Source organism: Natator depressus, chromosome 13 (genome assembly GCF_965152275.1).
Source record: "Natator depressus isolate rNatDep1 chromosome 13, rNatDep2.hap1, whole genome shotgun sequence".
NCBI lineage: Eukaryota > Metazoa > Chordata > Testudines > Cheloniidae > Natator > Natator depressus.
The window spans coordinates 31,043,675-31,067,152 of NC_134246.1; the positions used below are offsets into that span (position 1 = coordinate 31,043,675).

The window sequence follows — 23,478 nt, forward strand, 5'->3', positions numbered from 1 at the left end:
AAAAGGGTTAGGAAACTTTTTTAAAACTTTAAGTAAAAAGCTTTATGCAAAGGCTACAGCTAGCGTATTATCTTCTACTTACTGTTGCTTTGAGTACTGTCTGGAATCAATTTTGCAAGGTCTTTCTTTGGGAGTTACTGTGTCTTCATCCTGAAAAGGTGTTACAATCTGGTAGTGCATGTCTACGATGAACTGCATCAATTATTTTAGCTTTTATTTTGTGCTAGTTCTGTTAGCAGTTAACATTCTTCTTTGAGTGTTTACTCATGTCGATTCCATTTTAGGTGTGTGCGCGGCCACGTGCAGTTGTCGGAGACTTTTGCCTTAGCGGTATCTGAAGGGTCGGTTGTGGCGCCCTCTGGAGTGCTGCACTCATGCATTTGTATATCAGGCACTGCCCGCCCTACGCCCTCTTAGTTCCTTCTTACTGCTCATGGAGCACCTCTTTCCCTTGCTTTGCAAGCGCTCAGCGTTTTTTCTCCTACTTGATCTCTGCACTATAGCTGTAAATAATTTAGTTTAGTTAGTAAGTAGTTAAGTGTTGTAGTTAGTCAGGAGCCCAGCAGGGACTTTGCCCCAGGTGGGGCATGCCCAGGTCTCCTGTTTTAAGCCTTGCTCTGACCTGCACAGCAGCTGTTTGAAGTGCCTAGGGGAATCTCACATAAAAGAGAAGTGTCGCATCTGTAAGAACTTTTGTTCCAGGACACAGAAAGAACGCAACATTCACTTGAGGGCCCTCCTCATGGAGGCCGATCTTTGCACAGCCAGCTGGACGCAGCACCAAGTGCTTTGGCTTCGGTGCATAGCGCACCTCTGGCACTGGGCTCTTCTCGGCACTCTTCCCTTCGCTGGTGCCCAAGAAGAGGGACCTGTCACTGAGCAAGCCAGATCAAGGGGCATTAGCCAAAGGACTCTGCTTGGGTTGCCCGCCCACACTGGAGCCACAAAGGGGCTCTGCCCTGGTTTGTTCTACTCCCGTAAGGGACCCACACTGACTCCAGGAAGTGGTAGGGGACCCAGACTGATGGCACAGTCAGTGCCCTCTCAGCTCCCGGTGCCCAGAGAGCAAAAAGTGCTCTCGCTGGTGCCTCATGCGATGATGGACCTGGCTAAGGCTACCGATGAGGGCAGGCTTGCTGTGAGGGCCTCCCAGAAGGCAAGTGAGCGCCACTGTTCTCTGGAGCCAAGGCAGAGCCCTGTGTCGCCACGCCATTGGTCTCCACGTCTGCCCAAGTCATCAGTTCACTGCTACAGGTCTCTGGCACCACGTTGCCAGTCTCCACCCTCACACTGGGACTCACTTAGAGAGACACACCAGTCGTCTTAGCATTGATGGTCACCGTCACCAAGACCTCGGGGATGCTCCCCAACTCAGCGCTGCTCCCCCTACTCTCGGCAGCGGTCGGACCATTCCAGGCACTGGTCACGCGCGGCGACGGTTAGCTGCCAGATCCCAGCCTTGACAGCCCTGCCATGGTCTCTGGAGGAAGAGGACTTCTCTGGCATGGAGAGGGAATTCAGCCCCTCGCCTACACAGCATTGCGACTAGGCTCTGGAAGGTGCATCCGCTGTGGTGATGCAGACCTGGTAGCAGGGCCAGTGACCAACACAGTGACCCTATTGGAACCCCTGGGGCATACCCATTATGCCGATGCCCAAGTCCTACCAGTCCTCGGTCGCCGCATTGGACGAACCACCGTCCGCGCCGACAGCACTGGGCTTGGTGCAGGACGCACCAGTGGGCACTGCGATGGAGGAACAGATGCCCACCCCTAGACCGCCTTTCCCGGCAGGGGAAGACATCCTGGGCCCTCCCCAGGTAGTCCAGTCATCCTCCTTTCTGGATGAGGCAGTGGCAGGGCCTTTCTGGGCTAGCCCACCAGATGACTTCAGAGAGCATCAAGCAGTGCTCCGCCGGGTGGCCACCAACTTGGGCCTTAAGGCGGAGGAAATGGCAGAGCAATTAGACACATTATTCATTGTGCTCTCCACGTCCACTACTGCTTGTGTCGCACTCCTGGTGCACGAAGGGGTCCTGAATATTCCTAAGACCATCTGGCATACCCCGTTCTCATTCCCGCCCCCTTCCAAGAGGGCAGAAATGAAGTATTTTGTCCCTGCAAAGGGATTTGAATATTTAAACATCCACCCACAGTCATTAGTTGTGTCTGCAGGCAACGAAAAGGACAACCAGGGGCTGGCCAGTTCCACCCCCAAACATAAGGAGGCCAAAAGACTGGACCTTTTTGGACACACAATTTATTCCACGGCTAATCTCTAGTTCTGGGTGGCAAACCACCAGGCCCTTTTGAGGCCTTATAATTTTAATTTGTGGGACTCCCTCCTCAAGTTTAAGGACTTTATGTCCAGGAGGCGGCCCAAGAGTTAGAGGCTATGGTGAACTGTCCCAGGAGATGCAGGCCTTTATTCAGGACCTCCCATTTGTTGGAGTTGGCCTGTTTTTTGACTAAATGGACACAAGACTGCGCGGTCTAAAGGACACTGGGGCCACCCTCCGCTCACTGGGGATGCATACTCTTCAGTCTGCACTGCAGCCATTCCAGCTACTCCCGTCACCAGGGCAGTGGCAGCCTTGGCAGGGACTTGCAAGGAGAAGGGACACTGGTTTTAGTTGCTGCCACCCTTCATCGTCCCTCTCAGGTGCAGCCTGGCCCAGCAAGACACCACGGAGGCCAGAAGTGGTCATTTTGAGGGAGCGCTCAAGAGCAATGCACCAGTCAGCTCCCCGGATCTGCCATCTTTACCTCAACTGTCTCTGTCCCTTCTGTTCGGGTCGAGGGTCATCTCGGACCATTGGGTGTTAGACATCGTGTCATCAGTCAATGCCCTCCAATTTTCAGCCCCACCCTTCCCCGTCCCTCTTCAGGGACACTTCTCACAAGAACTCCTTGTTCAGGAGGAAAACAACCTATTGCCACTGGGGGGGAGGAACCTAGGAACTGAGTGGGGGGAAGGGTTTTACTCCCACTGCCTTCTGGATCAGGAAATAAAGGCAAAGGGGGTGGGGGGAGCCTATGTCCCATTCTGGATCTGCGACCGTTTAATACCTCAAGAAGTTGAAATTTCACATGGTATCCCTGGCCTCCACCATTCCTTCCCTAGATTTGGGAGACTGGTATGCCGTTCTTGACTTGAGGGACACTTATTTCCATATCTCTGTCTTCCCAGGACACAGGTAGTTCCTTCGCTTCATGGTGGGCCAGCACCATTTCCAGTGCTCCCTTCTGGCCTATCCTTGGCCCCGTGGGTCTTTACAAAATGCATGGTCCCAGTAGCTGCTTACCTGAGATGCCAGGTGGTCCAGGTCTATCCTTATCTTGATTGGCTCATCAAGGGCAGATCATGGGATCACATGCAGAGCAGCCTTGATCTGGTGTGAGCCACATGCTGCAACTTGGGCCTGTTAGTGAACGGAAGAAGTCAACCCTTGTACCAGTGCAATGGATAGAGTTCATCGGGGTGGTTCTTGACTCCACGTGGGCAAGGGCATTTCTTCCAGAGTCCCGCTTCTGAGCCATGTCGGATGTAATCTCCCATGTGAGGGGATAATAGGCTCACCATCGCCCACACCTGCCTCAAGTTGTTAGGTCATATGGCAGCCTATACTTACGTGGTCCGCCATGCCCAGCTACATCTCCGCCTGCTGCAGGCGTGGTTGGCGTCAGTCTGCATCCCCAAAAGGCAAAACCTGGACTTGGTAATCAAGGTGCTGGAACACGTTCGGGCATCTCTGGCATGGAGACTGGACCCAGCATCCGTCTTGCAAGGAGTTCCCTTCGCAGCCCCGTCGTTCACTCTGGTGTCCGATGCCTTGGAACTAGGATGGGGAGGCCACCTAGGAGGGCTGAGTACACAAGGCCACTGGTCGAGGGTCCACTGTTCCCTCCACATAAATGTCAGGGAGCTCAGGGCAGTTCACCAGGCTTTTTGGTTCCAGTTGCAAGGCAAGGTGGTCCAAGTCCTGGCTGACAACACCGCCACAATGTTTTATATCAACAAACAAGGCAGAGCCGGGTCATCAGCCCTTTGCCAGGAAGCCCCCTGGCTCTGGGACTTATGTGCAGCATGTAGGGAAGTGCACCTGCCCAGAACCAGGAATGTTTTGGCGGATCACCTCAACAGGATCTTCTCATCTCGCCACGAGTGGTCTCTCCATCCCAGTGTGGTCAACCAGATCTCCCAGAAGTGGCGGTCTCCCCAGGTGCAGACCTGTTTGTGGCTTGCCATCTGTTCTGCTTGTTCCTGGAGATGGACAGGGACTCCCTGTCAGGCACCTTTCTACTCCTGTGGTCCGGGGCTCTGATGTATGCTTTCCCACAGGTGCTGCTGCTCCACAAGATCCTCATGAAGGTCAAGCAGGACAAGACCAAGATCATTCTGATTTCCCTGTCTGCGTCACCAGTACTGGTTCAACACGCTTATGGACCTGTCAATGTCGTCCCTGATGCCACTGGCCAGATCTCATAAGTCTGAGGAAGAGCGTAGGTTGCACTCCCTGGATGTCAGGAGTATGCTAGCCTTCTACATCGAAAGGACCAAATGGTAAGAACTTAAGAATGGCCATACTAGGTCAGACCAAAGGTCCATCTAGTCCAGAATCCTGTCTTCTGACAGTGGACAATGCCAGGTGCCCCAGAGGGAATGAACAGGTAATCATCAAGTGATCCGTTCTCTGTCGCTCATTCCCAGCTTCTGGAGAACAGAGGCTAGGGACACCATCCTTGCCCATCCTGGCTAATAGCCATTGATGGACCTATCCTCTATGAATTTATCTAGTTTTTTTTAACCCTGTTATAGTTTTGGCCTTCACAACATCCTCTGGCAGAGTGTTCCACAGGTTGACTGACTGCATTGTGTGAAGAAATACTTCCTTTTGTTGGTTTCCATTTTGCAAGTTGACTCAGTTTGTCATGGTGGCAGATAGGATGAAAGGTTGTCCGGTGTCCACCCAGAGAATTTCATCTTGGATCACCGCGTACATCCGTTTCTGCTATGATCAGGTAAAGGTGCCTCTGCTGGCGATTGTCACTGCTCACTCAACTAGAGCGCAGGCCTTGTCAGCGGCCTTCCTGGTCCAAGTGACCATTCAAGATATCTGCAGGACCGCTACCTGGTCATCCATTCACACATTCACATCTCACTACACGCTTACCCAACAAGCTTGAGATGATGCTGGCTTTGGTAGAATGGTGCTGCAAGACCGTGAACTCCAAGCCCACTTCCATAGATACTGCTTAAGTCACCTAGAATGGAATCGACGTGAGCAAGCACTTGAAGAAAAAACGGTTACTCACCTTTTTTGTAACTGTCGTTCTTTGAGATGTGTTGCTCATGTTCATTCCATTCCCCACCCTCCTGCCCTTCTGTCAGAGTTGCTGGCAAGAAGGGATGACTGCTGGCGCCTGATATACCAATGCATGAATGTGGCACACCAGAGGGCGCCACAGCCGACCCTATGGATACTGCTAAGGTAAGAGTGTCTGACAGCTGTGCACATGGGCGCGCACACACCTAGAATGTAATGGACATGAGCAATTAATCTCTAAGAAAAGCAGTTACAAAAAAGGTGGGTAACCTTTTTTTCCCAAGAATTAAGAATATCCCTGCTGACACTGATGTTGCTGGTTCTCCAATAGGTGTGTGGGGGAGGTTCCTTCAAACATACACGGTGAAAAACCAATGTAATTAGGGGGGGAAGTTGTCACGCACCTCAGAGACTAACACTGTTTTTTATTTTAGGGCAATGTGTACGTCAAATGCCCTTCAATCGCTGCTGCCATTGCAGCTGTCAATGCATTGCATGGAAGGTGGTTTGCAGGTGAGTAAAGGCTGCTTAAAGACCTGAGTTCTCATTATAGACGCAAGACATTAAAAACATCTTTTTATCTTTTCATTAGGTAAAATGATTACAGCAGCATATGTACCTCTTCCAACATACCACAATCTTTTCCCTGATTCCATGACTGCGACCCAGCTACTGGTTCCTGTTCGACGATGAAGATGGATTTCATCATTTTTGTATATAACTATTTTTTGGAGGAAAATTGAGTTATCTTTTATTTAGATAAAACTAAAGGAAAGGGTTTAATGTCATTTTGTGTACACTTCCCGTTACCTTTAAAAAATATAAACTGAGTAAGCAGGAATGCAGTGTGCTCATTCTCCCTAACTAGCATTCCCACTGTGTACAAAGCTGTTGACTTCTTGTTCTGCCTTGTAATTCTTGTACATTTACTAAGGTGTTCTGTAGGAACTGAGAAGTAGCTCATAGAAACGAATTTTCTGTAAAAGGCAGATGGGACATAATGACATTTTTAATGTTTCACAAGCCTTTCTTTTAATGCAGTAATTACATTTTACATTTCACTAAATATAAGTGCTCTGTTAAAGGTCAATATCCGGTAGAATTTATGAAGGGACATATTTAGTGTTTTGTATAAATGGAGAATTCAAAAGGCTACCGAAGGAGCTGGTTTTGGTCAGCTACACAGCTTGTTTTATGCTGAACAGTTGATAAGAATGGGAGGATTCAAGCGTTTTATTTCTTGATGGCAACTTTTGATTGATGTATCTGTAAAAGTTCCTTTGTAAATACTGTGTGAGGTGTGTCTAGGGTTCCAAACAAAACACTCCCTGCATTTCCAGAGAAAAGTTGAATTGAATACAGGTAGTGTGCACAGTTTAATGATACTCAGCAAAGCCTAAGAATAAGTAGAAAATGCAGAAATATGTTTTGTCTGGTTGCATATAATCTTTGCTCTTTTTAAGCTCTGTGAGCTCTGAAATATATTTTTGGGTTACTTCAGTGTGTTTGACAAGACAGCTTGATATTTCTATCAAACAAATGACTTTCATATTGCAACAATCTTTGTAAGAACCACTCAAAAATAAAATTCTCTTAAAAAGGCCTCCAGAAGCTTTGTTTCAGCTGAATCTGATTTAGAACTACAGGCAGCATAAATGGAAAAATTGGAGTGAGAATGGTGGCGTTCTCCTTCAAATGCTAGGAAATTAGCATTACTCTAAAAGTATTTTCTCTCTGGGTGTAAGTTGGCATGTCAACAGCTAGTGTGTGTTAATTACGCAACCACCGTGTAGTTAAGGAGGCTTCAAGGTTTCGTAGATGTGGGCAAGGTCTGGGAGTCAAGATCTCTTGCACTCCTATCCCATCTCTGCCACTGACACAGTGTGTGGATTTAGGCAAGTTGCTAACATTTCTCTTCTCCAGGAGTAACTAGTTGTCCGGGGTGCTGAGGATTGTTTATCAAGTACAGTGAAGAGCATGATATAAGTGTAGGGATATGGATACAGTTGACCTTGGTAACCAAACACACCCTTTTATGTGCTGAGTTGAAGGCACCACGGGTGTCTAACAACATGGTAGTTTTTCTTGTTTTTGACCCCTACTTTAATAATTTTATTAATATGCTGCAGTACTGCATAAGGTGACGGAGTAGCATTTCAACTCTCCAAAAGCAGCAGTGTTACTGTACTTTTTTGTAACTTAGGTACCTGTTACAGGCAGTAAAACTAAATTTTGGCCCTGGTCTGCTGGAGCATGTGGAGAGTTGGCTTGTCATGTTGCAGAGGTGCTCCTCATTTCCAGCTAAGGGCTCATCCATGCAAGGGGGTCATGTCAGTTTAACTGAAATGACATAAAACAGGTGCAAAAGGCTGTGTGGATGCTATTTTTAGTTTACAGTAGGCTTGCTTCGGTTGGTTAGGAATCTGTTTAAGCTGTACCACTGTAACCTGTGTGGACACTCATTCTAGTTTAGGACTGATTTAACCAAATCAGTTTTAAAAGAAACCACAGCTTTAAGTTGATGCAAACTCATTTGGATAAAACCAAAGAGAAACCAAACTGATGGGGAGAGAAAGATGAGGAAGAGCAAAAGGAGACGAGTTTTTTCTTTGCGTGATGGTCCCTATTGTACACCATTGTGGTTTATGCATGCGCACCATGTATCTGGGGTCAGAGAATTTTAAAGTGTCAGTTGATCTGCGCATGCACCCTGACTTGCCTTGTGCTTCCATCAAGGCGATGGCGGGGGAACCACATCTCCAGTCTCTTCTCACCAGCACATGGTCTGGATCAGAACCTTCAGTGTCCTCGTTTCTGATTAGTTATAAATGGTTCTAACTGTAGGTGTAGTAGTGTTGTTTTTCCCCCCTTGTTGTAGTAGTAACTAGTTTTTTAACGGCGAGTTAGAGAAGACTTCAGGGAGTTTCCTTCTACCACTGTTCAGGTACCAGACTATGGCCAGAACTCCAGGCTTCAAACTCTCTGCCTCCTGCCCATGATTCTTCTCTGTCAACTAGGTGCAGTATTTACCAGTCCTTCCCCAGATGTACCTGAGAAGGCTGAGCACTTTGTCTCTGGAAGTATTTCATGGAGATGGCATTCGGACCCAGGCCAGGGAACCCCTCCCCCAGACATCAGCCTGATTCAGTGGGGAATGTGTCTCCTGATGCTACATCTGACTCTGGCTGGCAGACCCACCCCCATGGTAGGACCCAGTTGGGAGATGAGGAAGCAGTCCAATAAGCATGGCTTCCTCCAGGTCCAAGAAAGTGGACATTCCTTCCACCAGCTCAGCACAAGGGGACACAGCACATTGTAAGTCCCACAGGCACAGGAAGAACCATAAACAATGGGATCCAGTGAAACCGGGTGGTGAACTAAAGACGTTTGGGGACCTTAGTGATGAATGTTTACCCCAGCCCTGAATGTTGTGCCCCTGCTGGTTGTGGTGGCAGCTTTTCTAGCTGTGCCAGTCAGGTTTTGATATGTGCTCACAGACTTAACTCTAGGGTCTGATCCGCAGTGGAGCCCTGTCCCGTGGAGGTCGTCTCCAGATCCTGCTGGAGAAACTGCGGGCTAGTGGCAATGGAGGAAACAGGCGGGAGGCTGGAACCAGGCTGTTAAATCATCTGGAAAAAGGGGTAAACAATGAGGGGGCAAAGTTTGCAGACAATAAAAAATTACTCAAGATAGTTAAAGCCAACGCTGACAGCGAAGAGCTACAAAGGGATCTCACAAAACTGGGTGACTGGGCAACAAAATGGCAGATGAAATTCAATGGTGATAAATGCAAAGTAATGTACGTTGGAAAATATAATCCCAGCTATACATATGAAATAATGGGGTCTAAATTAGCTGTTACCACTCAAAGAGATCTTGGAGTCATGGGGTAATTCTCTGAAAACATCCACTCAGTGTGCAGTGGCAGTCAAAAAAGGTAACAATGTTCGGAACCATTAGGAAAGGGGTAGATAATAAGACAGAAAATATCATAATGCCTCTATATTAAGGCTGTCAAGTGATTAAAAGGTTTCAGAGTAGCAGCCGTGTTAGTCTGTATTCGCAAAAAGAAAAGGAGTACTTGTGGCACCTTAGAGACTAACCAATTTATTTGAGCATAAGCTTTCGTGAGCTACAGCTCACTTCATCGGATGCATACTGTGGAAAATGCAGAAGACATTTTTATACACACAAACCATGAAAAAATGGGTGATTATCACTACAAAAGGTTTTCTCTCTCCCCACCCCACTCTCCTGCTGGTAATAGCTTATGTAAAGTGATCACTCTCCTTAGAATGTGTATGATAATCAAGGTGGGCCATTTCCAGCACAAATCCAGGGTTTAACAAGAACGTCTGGGGGGGGGGGGGTAGGAAAAAACAAGGGGGAATAGGTTACCTTGCACAATGACTTAGCCACTCCCAGTCTCTATTCAAGCCTAAGTTAATTGTATCCAATTTGCAAATGAATTCCAATTCAGCAGTCTCTCGCTGGAGTCTGGATTTGAAGTTTTTCTGTTGTAATATCGCAACTTTCATGTCTGTAATCGCGTGACCAGAGAGATTGAAGTGTTCTCCAACTGGTTTATGAATGTTATAATTCTTGACATCTGATTTGTGTCCATTTATTCTTTTACGTAGAGACTGTCCAGTTTGACCAATGTACATGGCAGAGGGGCATTGCTGGCACATGATGGCATATATCACATTGGTAGATGTGCAGGTGAACGAGCCTCTGATAGCGTGGCTGATGTTATTAGGCCCTGTGATGGTGTCCCCTGAATAGATATGTGGGCACAGTTGGCAACGGGCTTTGTTGCAAGGATAGGTTCCTGGGTTAGTGGTTCTGTTGTGTGGTATGTGGTTGCTGGTGAGTATTCGCTTCAGGTTGGGGGGCTGTCTGTAAGCAAGGACTGGCCTGTCTCCCAAGATCTGTGAGAGTGTTGGGTCATCCTTCAGGATAGGTTGTAGATCCTTGATAATGCGTTGGAGGGGTTTTAGTTGGGGGGCTGAAGGTGACGGCTAGTGGCGTTCTGTTATTTTCTTTGTTAGGCCTGTCCTGTAGTAGGTGACTTCTGGGAACTCTTCTGGCTCTGTCAATCTGTTTCTTCACTTCTGCAGGTGGGTATTGTAGTTGAAAGAATGCTTGATAGAGCTCTTGTAGGTGTTTGTCTCTGTCTGAGGGGTTGGAGCAAATGTGGTTGTATTGCAGAGCTTGGCTGTAGACGATGGATCGTGTGGTGTGGTCAGGGTGAAAGCTGGAGGCATGTAGGTAGGAATAGTGGTCAGTAGGTTTCCGGTATAGGGTGGTGTTTATGTGACCATCGTTTATTAGCACCGTAGGGTCCAGGAAGTGGATCTCTTGTGTGGACTGGACCAGGCTGAGGTTGATGGTGGGATGGAAATTGTTGAAATCATGGTGGAATTCCTCAAGGGCTTCTTTTCCATGGGTCCAGATGATGATGTCATCAATATAGCGCAAGTAGAGTAGGGGCGTTAGGGGACGAGAGCTGAGGAGGAGTTGTTCTAAATCAGCCATAAAAATGTTGGCATACTGTGGGGCCATGCGGGTACCCATGGCAGTGCCGCTGATTTGAAGGTATACATTGTCCCCAAATGTGAAATAGTTATGGGTAAGGACAAAGTCACAAAGTTCAGCCACCAGGTTAGCCGTGACATTATCGGGGATAGTGTTCTTGATGGCTTGTAGTCCATCTTTGTGTGGAATGTTGGTGTAGAGGGCTTCTACATCCATAGTGGCCAGGATGGTGTTATCAGGAAGATCACCGATGGATTGTAGTTTCCTCAGGAAGTCAGTGGTGTCTCGAAGGTAGCTGGGAGTGCTGGTAGCGTAGGGCCTGAGGAGGGAGTCTACATAGCCAGACAATCCTGTTGTCAGGGTGCCAATGCCTAAGATGATGGGGCGCCCAGGATTTCCAGGTTTATGGATCTTGGGTAGTAGATAGAATATCACAGGTCGGGGTTCCAGGGGTGTGTCTGTGCGGATTTGATCTTGTGCTTTTTCAGGGAGTTTCTTGAGCAAATGCTGTAGTTTCTTTTGGTAACTCTCAGTGGGATCAGAGGGTAATGGCTTGTAGAAAGTGGTGTTGGAGAGCTGCCGAGCAGCCTCTTGTTCATATTCCAACCTATTCATGATGACAACAGCACCTCCTTTGTCAGCCTTTTTGATTATGATGTCAGAGTTGTTTCTGAGGCTGTGGATGGCATTGTGTTCCGCACAGCTGAGATTGTGGGGCAAGTGATGCTGCTTTTCCACAATTTCAGCTCGTGAACGTCGGCGGAAGCACTCTATGTAGAAGTTCAGTCTGCTGTCTCGACCTTCAGGAGGAGTCCACCTAGAATCCTTCTTTTTGTAGTGTTGGTAGGGAGGTTTCTGTGGATTAGTATGTTGTTCAGAGGTGTGTTGGAAATATTCCTTGAGTCGGAGACGTCGAAAATAGGATTCTAGGTCACCACAGAACTGTATCATGTTCGTGGGGGTGGAGGGGCAGAAGGAGAGGCCCCGAGATAGGACAGCTGCTTCTGCTGGGCTAAGAGTATAGTTGGATAGGTTAACAATATTGCTGGGTGGGTTGATTGTGCTGTTAATAGAATACTGTTTGTTACATATTTTTGGATGTTTTCTAAATTTTGAAGTATTGATTTCAATTACAACAATATGAAGTGTACAGTGCTCGGTTTTTAATACAAATATTTGCACTATAAAAACTGTGTTTTTCAATTCCTCCATTGCAAGTACTGTAGTGCAATCTCTTTATCATGAAAGTTGAATTTACAAATGTAGAACTAGGTAAAAAAACAACCCTGCATTCAAAAATAAAACAATGTAAAACTTTAGAGCTGACAAGTCCACTCAGTCCTTCTTGTTCAGCCAATTGCTCACACAAACAAGTTTGCTTACATTTGTAGGAGGTAATGCTGCTTGCTTCTTGTTTACAATAACAACGGGGAGTCTGGTGACACATTAAAGACTAAGATTTATTTGGGCATAAGCTTTTGTGGGTAAAAAACCCACTTCTTCAGATGCATTGTTTTGAGTGCAGGTATGTAACCAAAAAAAAAATCTACATTTGTAAGTTGCACTTTCACAATAAAGAGATTGCACTAATGTACTTGTATGAGGTGAATTGAAAGACTCTTATCATTTTGAGTGCAAATATTAGTAATCAAAAATATGAAGTGAGCACTGTACACTGTATTCTGTGTTGTAATTGAAATCAATATATTTGAAAATGTAGAAAAACATTCAAAAATATTTAATACATTTTACTTGGTGTTCTATTGCTTAATAGTGTGATTAAAACGGCGATTAATCTGGATTATTTTTTAATTGATTTTTTTTAGTTGTGTGAGAACTGCAATTAATTGACAGCCCTATTCTATCTAAATCCATGGTACACTCACATCTTGTACACGGTGTGTAGATCTGGTCGCCACATCTCAAAAAAAGATATATTGGAAAAGGTACATAGAAGAGCAACAAAAATGGTTGAGGGTATGGAACAGCTTCTGTAGGAGGAGAGATGAAAAAGATTGGGACTATTCAGCTTGGAAAAAAGATGATGGGGGGAAGAATGTGTTAGAGGTCTATTAAAATCTTGACTGATGTGGAGAAAGTGAATAAGAAAATGTTTACTCCTTCATGTAACACAAGAACGAGGGGTCACTCAGTGAAATTAACAGGCAGAACGTACTACTTCACACGACGCACCATCAACCCGTGGAACTCTTTTGCACGGGGATGTGGTGAAGGCCAAATCCATAACAGGTTCCAAAAAAGAAATAAGTTCCTGGAGGATAGGTCCATCAATGGCTATTAACCAGGATGGGCAGGGATGCAACACCATGATCTGAGTATCCCTAGACTGACAGAAGCTGGGACCGGATGACAAGGGATGGATCATTTGATGACCTGTTGATGATCTACTGTTCTATTCCTTCCTTCTAACGCACCTGTCATTGGCCACTGTTGGAAGCCAGGATACTGGGCTGGATGGACCATTGCTGTGACCCAGTATGACCGTTCTTATGTAAGGCTTCGATACGTTCTCCCCAGGCTCGGGGAGAACACAGTATGTCATACATCATCTGAAGAGGGCACTAGGACAACTGATTAGAGAAAATTCTCAGCCCTTGCCCAAAAGGATGTGGGACATGGTCTAAGTAGAGGTGCAGGCAATACAGAGAATGGGGGTCAGCGAGGAGTCCAAGAGTGACTGGAGGAGCTTTATAGTCCTGGTCCCCAAAGCGGATGGCACATTCCAATTCTATATCAACTTTCTTAAGGTCAGTTCACCACAGCTTGATGCTTAGATAATGCCACAAGTGGATGAGCTGTTAAGAGTGGCTGGGCCTGGCTTGATGGATCTTACAAAAGGCTGTTGGCAGATCCCTGTCTTCATGCTCCTCTACCTCATTTGGCCATTTCCAACTTTAAAATCATTTGGCCTGCAAGGGGTTGCAGCAACTTTCCAGGACCTGATTAATCGAATCCTTTGACCCTAAAAGCAATACACTGCAGCTTACCTTGATGACATTGTAATTTGTAACCGCACAGAACAGAATATTGGGAATCATTAAGAAAGGGATAGATAATAAAGAAAATATATTGTCTCTATATAAATCCATTGTATACCAACATCTTGAATACTGTGTGCAGATGTGGTCACCCCCTCTCGAAAAGATACACTGGAATTAGAAAAGGGCAACACAAATTATTAGGGGTATAGAACAACTTCCATCTGAGGAGAGATTAATAAGACTGGGACTTTTAGTCATCTCTTTTCCAAGCTGAAGAGGATATGATAGAGGTCTATAAAATCCTGACTGGTGTGGAGAAAGTAAATAAGGAAGTTTTATTTACTCATAACACATGAACTAGGGGTCACCAAATGAAAGTAATAAGCAGCAGGTTAAAAACAAAATGAAGTATTTTTTTCACACAACACACAGTCAATCTGTAGAACTCCTTACCAGAGGATGTTGTGAAAATCAAGACTAACAGGGTTCACAAAGGAACTAGATAAGTTTGTGGAGGATAGGTCCATCAATGGCTGTTAGCCAAGATGGGCAGAGATGGAGTCCCTAACTTCTGGTTGCCAGAAGCTGGGAATGGGCAGCAGGAGATGAATCATATGATTATTACCTGTTCTGTTCATTCTCTGGGGCAGCTGGCATTGGCCACTGGCAGAAGACAGGATACTGGGCTAGATGGATCTTTGGTTTGACCTAGTATGGCCGTTCTTATGTTCACATGTGGGTAGACCACCTCAGTCACCTAAGAGTAGTAGTCACTTCCCTGCCAAGGGTAAGTAGGCCATGATAGAAGTGACTTATTGAGGATATTGGGTAGGAGGAAGCCTTATGAAACCACTGATAAAGTCCATGTGGTAAACTCGTGCCCTATACCACAGACCAGAAGAGAGAAATGCTACTTCCTTGGTCTGGTGGGACACTATCACTGGTTCATCCCCTACTTTGCATTGACTGAACTGCTGCTAAAGGGCAAAGTCACCAAAAAGATCCACTGCGATGACTATTGCAATGAAGCTTTAACACCCTGGAGGTGCAGCTGAGCTGGGAGCCTGTCCTTGCCAATCCAGACTTCTCCAGGCCTTCGTTCTCTGTTATACAGATGCAGCCAATGTTGGCCTAGGCAGTGGTGCTCTCCCAGGAATTTGAAGGCAAAGAGCACCCCATCCTACATTTGAGTAAAAAGTGGTTTCCGAGGGAGGAATCATATTCTATTACTGAGGCGGCAGCTTAGACAACAAATGTACTATGGAAGCCCTCGGGTATTACCTGCTGGGTAGTCCCTTCTCCCTCGTCACAAACCATGTACCTTATAGTAGCTACACTCTCTGAAGGACTCACACCTCCAGGTTATGTGCTAGTATCTGGCACTCCAGCCCCACAGCTCCCAGGTGCAGCATTGTGCTGGGAAGGAACATGCAAATACAGATTATTTTCACCCGGAGACTGGGAGCTGCTTGAACAAGAAAGCTTTCTGGTCTTGGGGCAAGTGCGTCATAGGATGCATCCCCATTCCACTGACAGCAAGCCTAAGACGTATCCCACACCCTGGCCATGCCATTAGGTATATGTGTAGAGCATGCCCTTCCTGGAGAAGGGGAGCTTACAAAGGAAGCTGGCCACAGAGCAGGGGGGAAAGCTTGCCCGAGAGGCTGCTAGAGACCGCTAGGAAGCCCAGTAGACAGGGGAACCCAGCCCAAGGCAGTGACTAGCTTTCCCTTTCCCACCCCCTTGTTTAGGGCAGATACCCTGCAGCCTTGAGAGAGGCTCTGGATATCTGCTCTCTGTCAGCACCTCAGAGCTGAACCTGAGGAGCAGTGCCAAGGACTGGAGATAATTAGACTTAGGAAGGATCTTGGAAACAAGCCCTACTCCTGCTGGGAACATTGAGCCTGCCCACAAGTGGGGGACCCAGAGGCAAGAGACCGAAAGGTACAATGGCCAAGCCCAGCCTGACAACCAGCTGGTTATCGGAAGGTAACAGGGTGGCTCTCTTTGATCAGGTTTGCCTTATACCTCTATAATTCCAGATTTCAGGTTCCCTCTTCTCCACCTGTGGAAAGGGGCACTGTGTTTTGTCTCTGCTGTGGGCTGTTTCTTCATAAACACAGGCAGTGTGGAGTTCAGTAGAAAACACTGCAGTTACCATTTGTTGAGAGCGCACCAGCAGAGTCTTGTACTGCGCTTTATGATCTCACTAGGATTGAGCATTCAACATTTTAGATACCCAAAGATTTTATTATATTACATAGGTGGAATGATTGAACAGGGGCATTAGTCTTCAGGTTAAAAAAATCCCATGCTCCAGGTTAGCAGCGGATTCCCATGCCAATGGCCATGAATGTCCCAAACGTGCCACCACTTTGCATCATGGTTTTGCCAACTCCACCCATCAGTTCTCGTCCTCTCATGCCAATCCTGAAAGAGAGAAAACAGTGCAGGATTCAACACAGGCTGACCAAGGCCATTCTACTGCTGAAGTGACAATCCATCCCTGACAGACATTGGAAAGCATACAGGATTTTATCATCGGACTTTTTGTATCAGGTGACTGGCATGAGAGTTGGCTTCATTCACTTCTAGACTGTACAGACAACGTGCTTTTTAGGTTTTGGAGCAAGTGTGACTTCAGGGTGCATGGGATGAGTGGGAGGGGAGAATGGCTGCACTCTCTTGTGGCTGTGATCCATTGGAAGGACTGGGAGGGGCAGCTTGCTCCTTTGTGGCTGTGACATGTCAGTTATATAGGTTCAGGATGAGAATTCACCACTCTGTATGTATGAAGTGCCAGAGGTGGACAGACTCTGCAGCCTTGCAGCTGGGCCCTGCCTAGCTGCATGTGCTCAAGGCAGTGAGATTTACCTCATTTAAAGGGACATTATCAACTGAAAATGAAGTGGGAACTTTTAAAGCCCAAGTGAATCTTTGCTACAGCTGCATTTTTTTCCCTGTTTGCAAGAGGTTGGAGAATAAAAATAAGCGAAGTGATTTTCTCTCTCAGGTTTTCCTGCTGCAATATATGCATGGAAACACTGCATGGAAAGTTTAATTGTTTGTAACCACTTGTGTGCATTGGGACTTTTAAAATGTGCTGGTTTATTTCCCATGAGTTTTATAAACGTATGTTTTTACCTGAGTTAAATTTTGGGGCAAATTGAAGCAGCTAATGTCCCTTTAACTAAGTCAGATAAAAAAAACAATCTCTTACTGCTCCTTCAGATCATCCATGATTGCATTTCCTGCCAATATTGTGATACCTATGAACAACATTCATTAGGATTTGAAGAGGATCAAGGGGAGGGATACGTGGGGGATGTGTGTTTGTTGTTTTTTTAAACAACTTTTAGAACAACTCATGGTTCTTGTTTCTCCCATTCAGTGTAGAGTCTTTGCCATGTATCAGTGATGTTAGCTGAAGAGAATTCAAATAAGCGAATATATATTTTTGGTGTAAGATACTAAATATCCCATTGGTCTACCAGTTCTTTATAATATTCCATGTACAGAGAAACACTGAACACCTCAGGATAACTACTCTCAACAAATGAGTCACTGAAATGCAATGAAAACAGTATGGAACAGGATGTAAAGACAACTGAAGGCCCTGCTGGATGCCACATACAACCTCCAGTGCTAAGAGAACAGCTCTTTGTATATCTGTATGTGGCAAGCAAAAGCAGCTTGTCCAATATCTAATTCTATGACTTGGATGCTCCAAATCTTCAGCCTCGTTTAGAGTCACAGGTAGCATTCCATCTGTGTTACAAAATGGAACAAGGTCTTTAGATCTCCTTCCTCTGTCCCAGTTTCTCCTAGGACTGACATTTACAATTAACTGACTCCAACATACCTGAGGCAGGAAAATGTGCCAAACAGTGCCCCTGCCGCCATGCCAACAGCAAAGCCCATCATGAAGCCCATTTTCACTCTGTCAAAGCAGTTGGGCTGGGACTGTCCATATGGCCCCACAGTCACAGGCATCTGGAAAAGAAGCAAGACACTTAAACAAAAAAGAAAACCCCTCCCCCTACCACCACCTACCCACCTCCTCCCGTGAATGACAAGTGTCCTGCTGCCCAACTGGATTGGACAGCAGCAGTTGTGAAGACACTATGTGCTTGAGGCCATGTCTATACTAGAGCGTTTACAGTGGCACAGCTCTACCAATACAGCTGCACTGCTGTAAGACCTCTCGTGTAGCCGCTCTCTGCCAACGGAAGAGAGCGCTCCCATCGGCACAGCACTGTCCACAGCGGCGCGTCTGTCGGTGTAACTTGTGTCGTTCAGAGGTGTGGTTTTTTTCATATCCCCGAGCGTCAGGATTTATACTGACTAAAGTGGTAGGGTAGACTTAGGCTATGTCTACACTGCAGTTTCATTGTTAAAACTTTTGTCGCTCAGAGGGTGTGAAAAACACACACCCCTGAATAACAAAAGTTTTAATGATGAAAAGCGCTGGAGTGAACAGCGCTTTGTCAGTGGAGAAGCTATTGCCCCTTGTTGGTGTGGTTTTATTTTGTCATCAAGAGAGCTCTCCCCTGGCAACAAAGGGGGGCTATGCTGCGTGTCTTACAATGGCAAAGCTTCAGCGGCATGGCTGTGCTACTGGAAGCCGTGCAGTGTAGACATAGCCATGGCCTGAGTCTCCTACAATTTAGGAGAGTGCATGTGCAAACTGAGTATTTGCATGCAAATGTGACTAGCTAGTTCTCTGTAACTGCTCATTCAGCTACCACTTATTAGCACCTAAAAAGACTTTTCTATAGAAATGTACAAGCAAAACACTGAGCAACCTGATTCCAGAGCCTCAGCTTTACTTTGTCTCTCCACCTTACAGTTCCCATTCCTAGACACACTGTCAGGGAACAGAGAAGGTTTTCACACCCTTGCATCTTGGCCCAATACTGGGGACAGACAGAGCAAAAGGAGAACTGTCCTGATGACAGACTTGTTTTGCTCCTACACAAACCTTCACACCCCCATTAACAGTCACTATATTTCTGACAAAGGACTTGAGGGGACTCCATTCAGTCTGAGAGAGTCGCTCCCTAATAAGCATTGCCTGGAGGGGTTGTTGAAAGCAGAAATCCTTCCATCCCTGAACACACGGCATCCACAGCACTACCACACACCCTACTGTCTGATGCATGAAACAGCCACCTCCCAAATTCCTAGCTCCTAGGCTATTATGTCGATTTTTCCCCCCCACAAAAAGTGGTCACCCATTCAGAGCAGGGGGAAAAAAAATCTGACAGGACTTCACTTTCTGTAACAAAGATTCACATTAAGATTCCCCTGTACTCAACACTGTATGTGAATTTCAGTACTTGCAAAAGGTGCTGGTTGACAGCTCTGGAGATTGTGGTTCTTTTTATCCCCAGAACACACAGTATGGGCGACTGTCATGCACCATTCTCCACATTGCCCCATTGATATGCCGCTGCCTGCTGGAGAGACCACTTTTAGGAATTCGAGTAGAGTTCAGTTGCCATACCTGCTCAATCTGTGGTGGTGGTGCATGTCCAGTACGAACTGGACTAAGACTAATAACTCATTTTACATGGGGCACTGGTCAGTCATCTGATGGTCATAACTTTCAGTTACTACCAACCTGAGCTGAAACTGAATGATGACCTTGTAATTGAAAGGCTCGGTATTCCTTTTCTAATCTGCCAATGAGCCATCCAGTCTCCCTAATATCTACATTTAATAGGCACTCAATTATTGGATTAGAGAGAATTTCTAATAGCTTGGACTTCCCCTGCCCAATACGGTGCAGACAAATGGCATTTTGAAACAACGAGCAAAGGTAAAGGAGAGAGAGGAACGATTAGATAAGAGGCAGACTTTACAATGGGTCGGCGTGTGCAAATGCACTGGAGTGGTCTAACATGACAGATGCAAAAACAAACACCTATTGCATAATTCTGGACTACTGATAATAAATAATAATCTTACTTAGCTCACATATTTAACAGGATGGTGGTGAACAGCATAACAGATGTCTGGCATTAAAGGCCTGTCCAGACAACAAATTATAGTGTTTTAAAACTGAGTTAGCTAGCATAATTTCTAACCCCCTTTTACATTTAGTATAGATACAATTAGCACCTTTAATTTGGCTGGTCATGTTATAACCTGGAGGGAGCCTGCACTAAATGTAAAAGGAGATTTCATATTATGTTCGCTAACCAGATTTGAAAAAGCATTTTCATTGTCCAAATGGACACTAATAAACTCTCCCTGCTCCCTCCAGTCCCTAGGACTCAAACACTCACACTTTGTCAGTGAAAATCAGAAATACTATATATATTCATAATTTGTTACAAATTGGGCTCAGATTTTCACAGCTTATCCTTACAAACATCAGTCTAGGTTTTATACTTCTTTCTCTGTTCCTACCAAGTATCATAAACTCTCTACATTCTGCATTCACAGTTGGCAGATACATTTGGCCAACAGACAGAAATTACTAGTTTTATTATGTCCCTCCTCCCAAAAAAACCCAAGGTAGAGACGTAAAACTGCCTCCATCCAGATTGTGCAGCAACCAAAACTGTTCATCTGAAGGCTGCAAAAAAATCCTTGAACTGCCTGTTGCTTTTTAAACTCAGTGGTATTATTCGAACCAGGACAAACATAGTCTCCTTGGCCATAAAGCATTTTGCAGCCAGACATTTTGTGTGATGCCCAGAACACAAAGAGTGTCCTTCTCCAGCAAGTTTCACTCACATAAAGAAGCATGTACAGAAAATTGTCAGTGACTGGACATTTCTGAGCAGCTACGCTGTGAACGGCTTTGGCCAGAGCAGAGAAGAGACTGCTTCCGTTCCCCTACCTTGTCCCAAGAGGGGCATGGTCAGCAATCGAGACTAGGAAGAAATGTAATGAGCTACAGCAGCAAGCAATAAAGCTTCCATCGGGAAGGAGCCTGGGCAGTTTAGCTCAGAGAGGAAACGGTCGGAACAGAGCATGAGAGAGGCAGACAGAGGCGTCCCCGCCCTGGAGGGGGCCAGGCCCCGGCTCGCTCCGTCACAGAGCACGGGGGCTCGGAGGCTGTAGAGGAGCCTGCGGAACTCACGGCCACGGGACACTGGTGCGGCCCCCAGCTTGGCAGGGCTGGGGCAAGCCCTGGCGCCTGCACCGCGCGAGCCGGGACCCTGCGGCCGCCGGCTGGGGAAGCTCCGCGGGGCCCGGCTGATCCCGGGGGCGCCGGGGGACCCCTCACCTCGCTCCTCGCCTCCGCCCAGCACGCTCCAGTCTCTCCGTCACTTCCGGCGCGCGGCGATGACGACACGCGGGTCGGGGTGAAAGGGCAGGGGCTGTTTCCGGGCCTGGCTGTCGCCGGGATGCTGCTGCTGCTGCGGAGGGCGGCGGCGTCGCCGGGGCTGCGCGGGCTCGGGGGCCCGCTGGCCCGGCGGCTCTCGAGGGCGGCCCGGCGCCATGGGAGTGAGCGGGGCGAGTCCGGCGGGGGTCTGGCGGGGCGCAGGGGCGGCGGTAAAGGTGCCGAGCAGTCGCGGGGACCGGGGGCTGCTCGGCTTGGCGCCGCCGGCGTGTGGTGCCTGGCGGGCACGGGGGCGGGGCGGGGATGGCCCGCGAGAAGGGAGCCCCCCTGGGTCTAGTGCTGACCTGGCCTCAATTCCCCGCCCCCCGCGGACCCCCTGAGTGCCCTCGGGCCGGGCTCTCTGTGCCCCCGTTGTCCCCTGTGAAACGGGGACCATGGCCCACCCGAGTGTCGTGACGGGCTTGTCAGACACAGCAGCGATGGCGGCCAGAGAAGCACCTCCGAGAGAAAAGGGTGTTAAAGCTGCATCACGCCTGCTGTTTCTTTTTTGCACGCCGTGCTGCCTGCTCCCCTGGGCTGGCTGGAAAGGCACTTGCCAGAATGCAGGGCGCGCCCTTCTCCCCTCTCCTAGCAGTGCAGGTCGTGACTGGCTCTCCTTTAGAGCGCCAGACGTGGTGCATATTCTCATTAGAAAGGTTCCAAGCTCACTGCGGGTTCCCTGATTTCTTTTCCCGCACCGCTGTCCGCTCCTGTTGTTGGAAAGTTTTGCTTGTCTTCTTTCCTTTGCATTGCGTCTTTACTTGTCCCTTGTGCTTGCTGTGCATTTATCACTATAGTGTCTTTTTTTTCCTCTAGAAAAAGGTTTTGATGAAGAATCCCCACTCCGGCCGTTGTATATGGATGTCCAGGCAACTACTCCACTGGTTGGTGAAATTATGTGAACATACACTAGTGCCCTAGAATGAACCCTATAGTTGTAACCAGATGGGGTACATGCATAATGGATAGGGATAACATGTCATGGATTCTGTGACTTCCAGAGATCTCCATGACATTGTCTGCCTGAGCCGAAGCTCTTGGGCAGCTCTTGGGGGGGGGCGTGGTGGATGCAGAATCCTCGCACCAGACTTGGGCTCTCACCCCCCACCCCTCAAGCTTCAGTCATCCCCCATCAGCTCCTCACCCCTATTACTTTTAGTAAAAGTCACAGACAGGTCACGGACTGCTGTTAATTTTTTTGTTTTTTGCCAGTGATCTGTCTGTGACTTTTACTAAAAACAACCAAGACAAAATCTTAACCTTAATGATGGGGAATGCAGATTTCCATGAGCAAATCAGAGTGCTCATGAGTAACTCTGGGAAGAGCTGTATTCTTTTTAGTGCAGTACTCTTGCCAGAAGAATGATCACTTTGTAATGAAGCCCAATATCTACTCTTCCTTGTTTGTTCTTGATGTGTCGTTCCTTCCCACACTGAATCCCTCTATTAGCTTCCTTTTCTTACCACATGAAACTCAAGCTTCGTGTTCTCATAGTGTACATAATCTCACACCCAATTACATCTTGGCTTTCCCCAGCACCCGCTCCTTCTCACTGCAGTCTTCCCAAGGAACGTTGAAAACACGGAGGGATTGAGAAGAGACTGCCTTATTTGTGCTTAAAAGAAAGTCCAGTGTTTACACAATTTAAGGCGCTCACTATCTTTGTTGATGTGGTGATAAGCATCTCCATTCAGTGCTACACCAAAGTAACTTTAACGATGGTCTGCAACTAAAATTCTAACCTTCTACTTCAGTAACAGTTGAGGAGCAGGTCTTTCTCCAGAAGTCTCGTCGTCTTCACTCAGCATAATTTTATTATGGCCAGAATGTCTTTCATCAACACTTATATATTGTGAGGTTTAATAATTAGAAATCTCTTTATATTCCTGGGGGAAACATACAATAAATGTACCTTGAGGTGGTGGCTATTATCAAGTACTGTCTTGTCATGTCATTTGAATTACATGCATTCTGAAGTGATGAAAGGTCATCTTGGAGAAAATGTAAAACTTTTCCAGTGAACCTTAGGGGGTCTTGTTTCTTCTGCTTAGAAAGTCCTTGCTCTTCTGAGCAGGGCTTTGGAGCTGTGCTCCGGCTCTGCTCCAGCTCCAGGCAAAGACCGGCAGCTCCACTGCTCCGGAGCTGCTCCGCGCTCCAGCTCTGGGCTCCACTCCAAAGCCCTGCTTCTGAGACAGATTTCTGGTATAGTTCAAGGTTTGATTAGCAAACGTTTGCCAGTCACCGGATAGGTTAATATAGTGCATATGCAAAATGT

General features: G+C 47.0%; 3 protein-coding genes across 11 annotated transcripts in view; 2 read left to right on the forward strand and 1 right to left on the reverse strand.

The window, feature by feature from the left end:
- Nucleotides 1-6,943, forward strand: part of RBM39 (RNA binding motif protein 39) — a 48,195-nt gene extending 41,252 nt beyond the window's left edge. For 4 of the 7 annotated variants that reach the window (XM_074970397.1, XM_074970396.1, XM_074970398.1 and 1 more), the window contains 2 exons: nucleotides 5,761-5,839; nucleotides 5,919-6,943. In XM_074970397.1, coding sequence (XP_074826498.1) covers nucleotides 5,761-5,839; nucleotides 5,919-6,019 — 180 coding nt within the window. In that variant the 3' untranslated portion in view covers nucleotides 6,020-6,943. The remainder of the gene's footprint in view (nucleotides 1-5,760; nucleotides 5,840-5,918) is intronic. The other 3 variants (XM_074970393.1, XM_074970392.1, XM_074970394.1) reach the window with 2 other exon arrangements.
- A 9,160-nt stretch (nucleotides 6,944-16,103) lies between these two features.
- ROMO1 (reactive oxygen species modulator 1) lies at nucleotides 16,104-21,204 on the reverse strand. 2 transcript variants are annotated; one of them, XM_074970403.1, is made up of 3 exons: nucleotides 20,717-20,870; nucleotides 17,729-17,859; nucleotides 16,104-16,296 (listed from the first exon to the last, which is right to left on the reverse strand). In XM_074970403.1, the coding sequence occupies exons 2-3, from the start codon at nucleotides 17,857-17,859 to the stop codon at nucleotides 16,188-16,190; spliced, it is 240 nt and encodes a 79-aa protein (XP_074826504.1). In that variant the 5' UTR covers nucleotides 20,717-20,870; the 3' UTR covers nucleotides 16,104-16,187. The 2 variants fall into 2 exon arrangements, with proteins under 2 accessions (XP_074826504.1, XP_074826503.1); XM_074970402.1 differs by lacking the exon at nucleotides 20,717-20,870 and adding an exon at nucleotides 21,107-21,204 and having other exon boundaries at nucleotides 16,117-16,296.
- A 23-nt stretch (nucleotides 21,205-21,227) lies between these two features.
- NFS1 (NFS1 cysteine desulfurase) overlaps nucleotides 21,228-23,478 on the forward strand; it is a 28,870-nt gene continuing 26,619 nt past the window's right edge. Inside the window, exons 1-2 of one of the 2 annotated variants that reach the window (XM_074970399.1) lie at nucleotides 21,228-21,327; nucleotides 22,019-22,086. In XM_074970399.1, coding sequence (XP_074826500.1) covers nucleotides 21,228-21,327; nucleotides 22,019-22,086 — 168 coding nt within the window. Of the gene's footprint in view, nucleotides 21,337-22,018; nucleotides 22,087-23,478 lie in introns of both variants that reach the window. The other variant, XM_074970400.1, reaches the window with a different exon arrangement.

Bases quoted from the DNA above. Each gene is read 5' to 3' on its own strand.
- ROMO1 (XM_074970403.1), bottom strand. From the start codon at position 17,859: ATGCCTGTGACTGTGGGGCCATATGGACAGTCCCAGCCCAACTGCTTT. The intron at 16,297-17,728 runs GTATGTTGGAGT...TCTCTCTTTCAG, and splicing joins GGCACATTTTCCTGCCTCAG to GATTGGCATGAGAGGACGAG.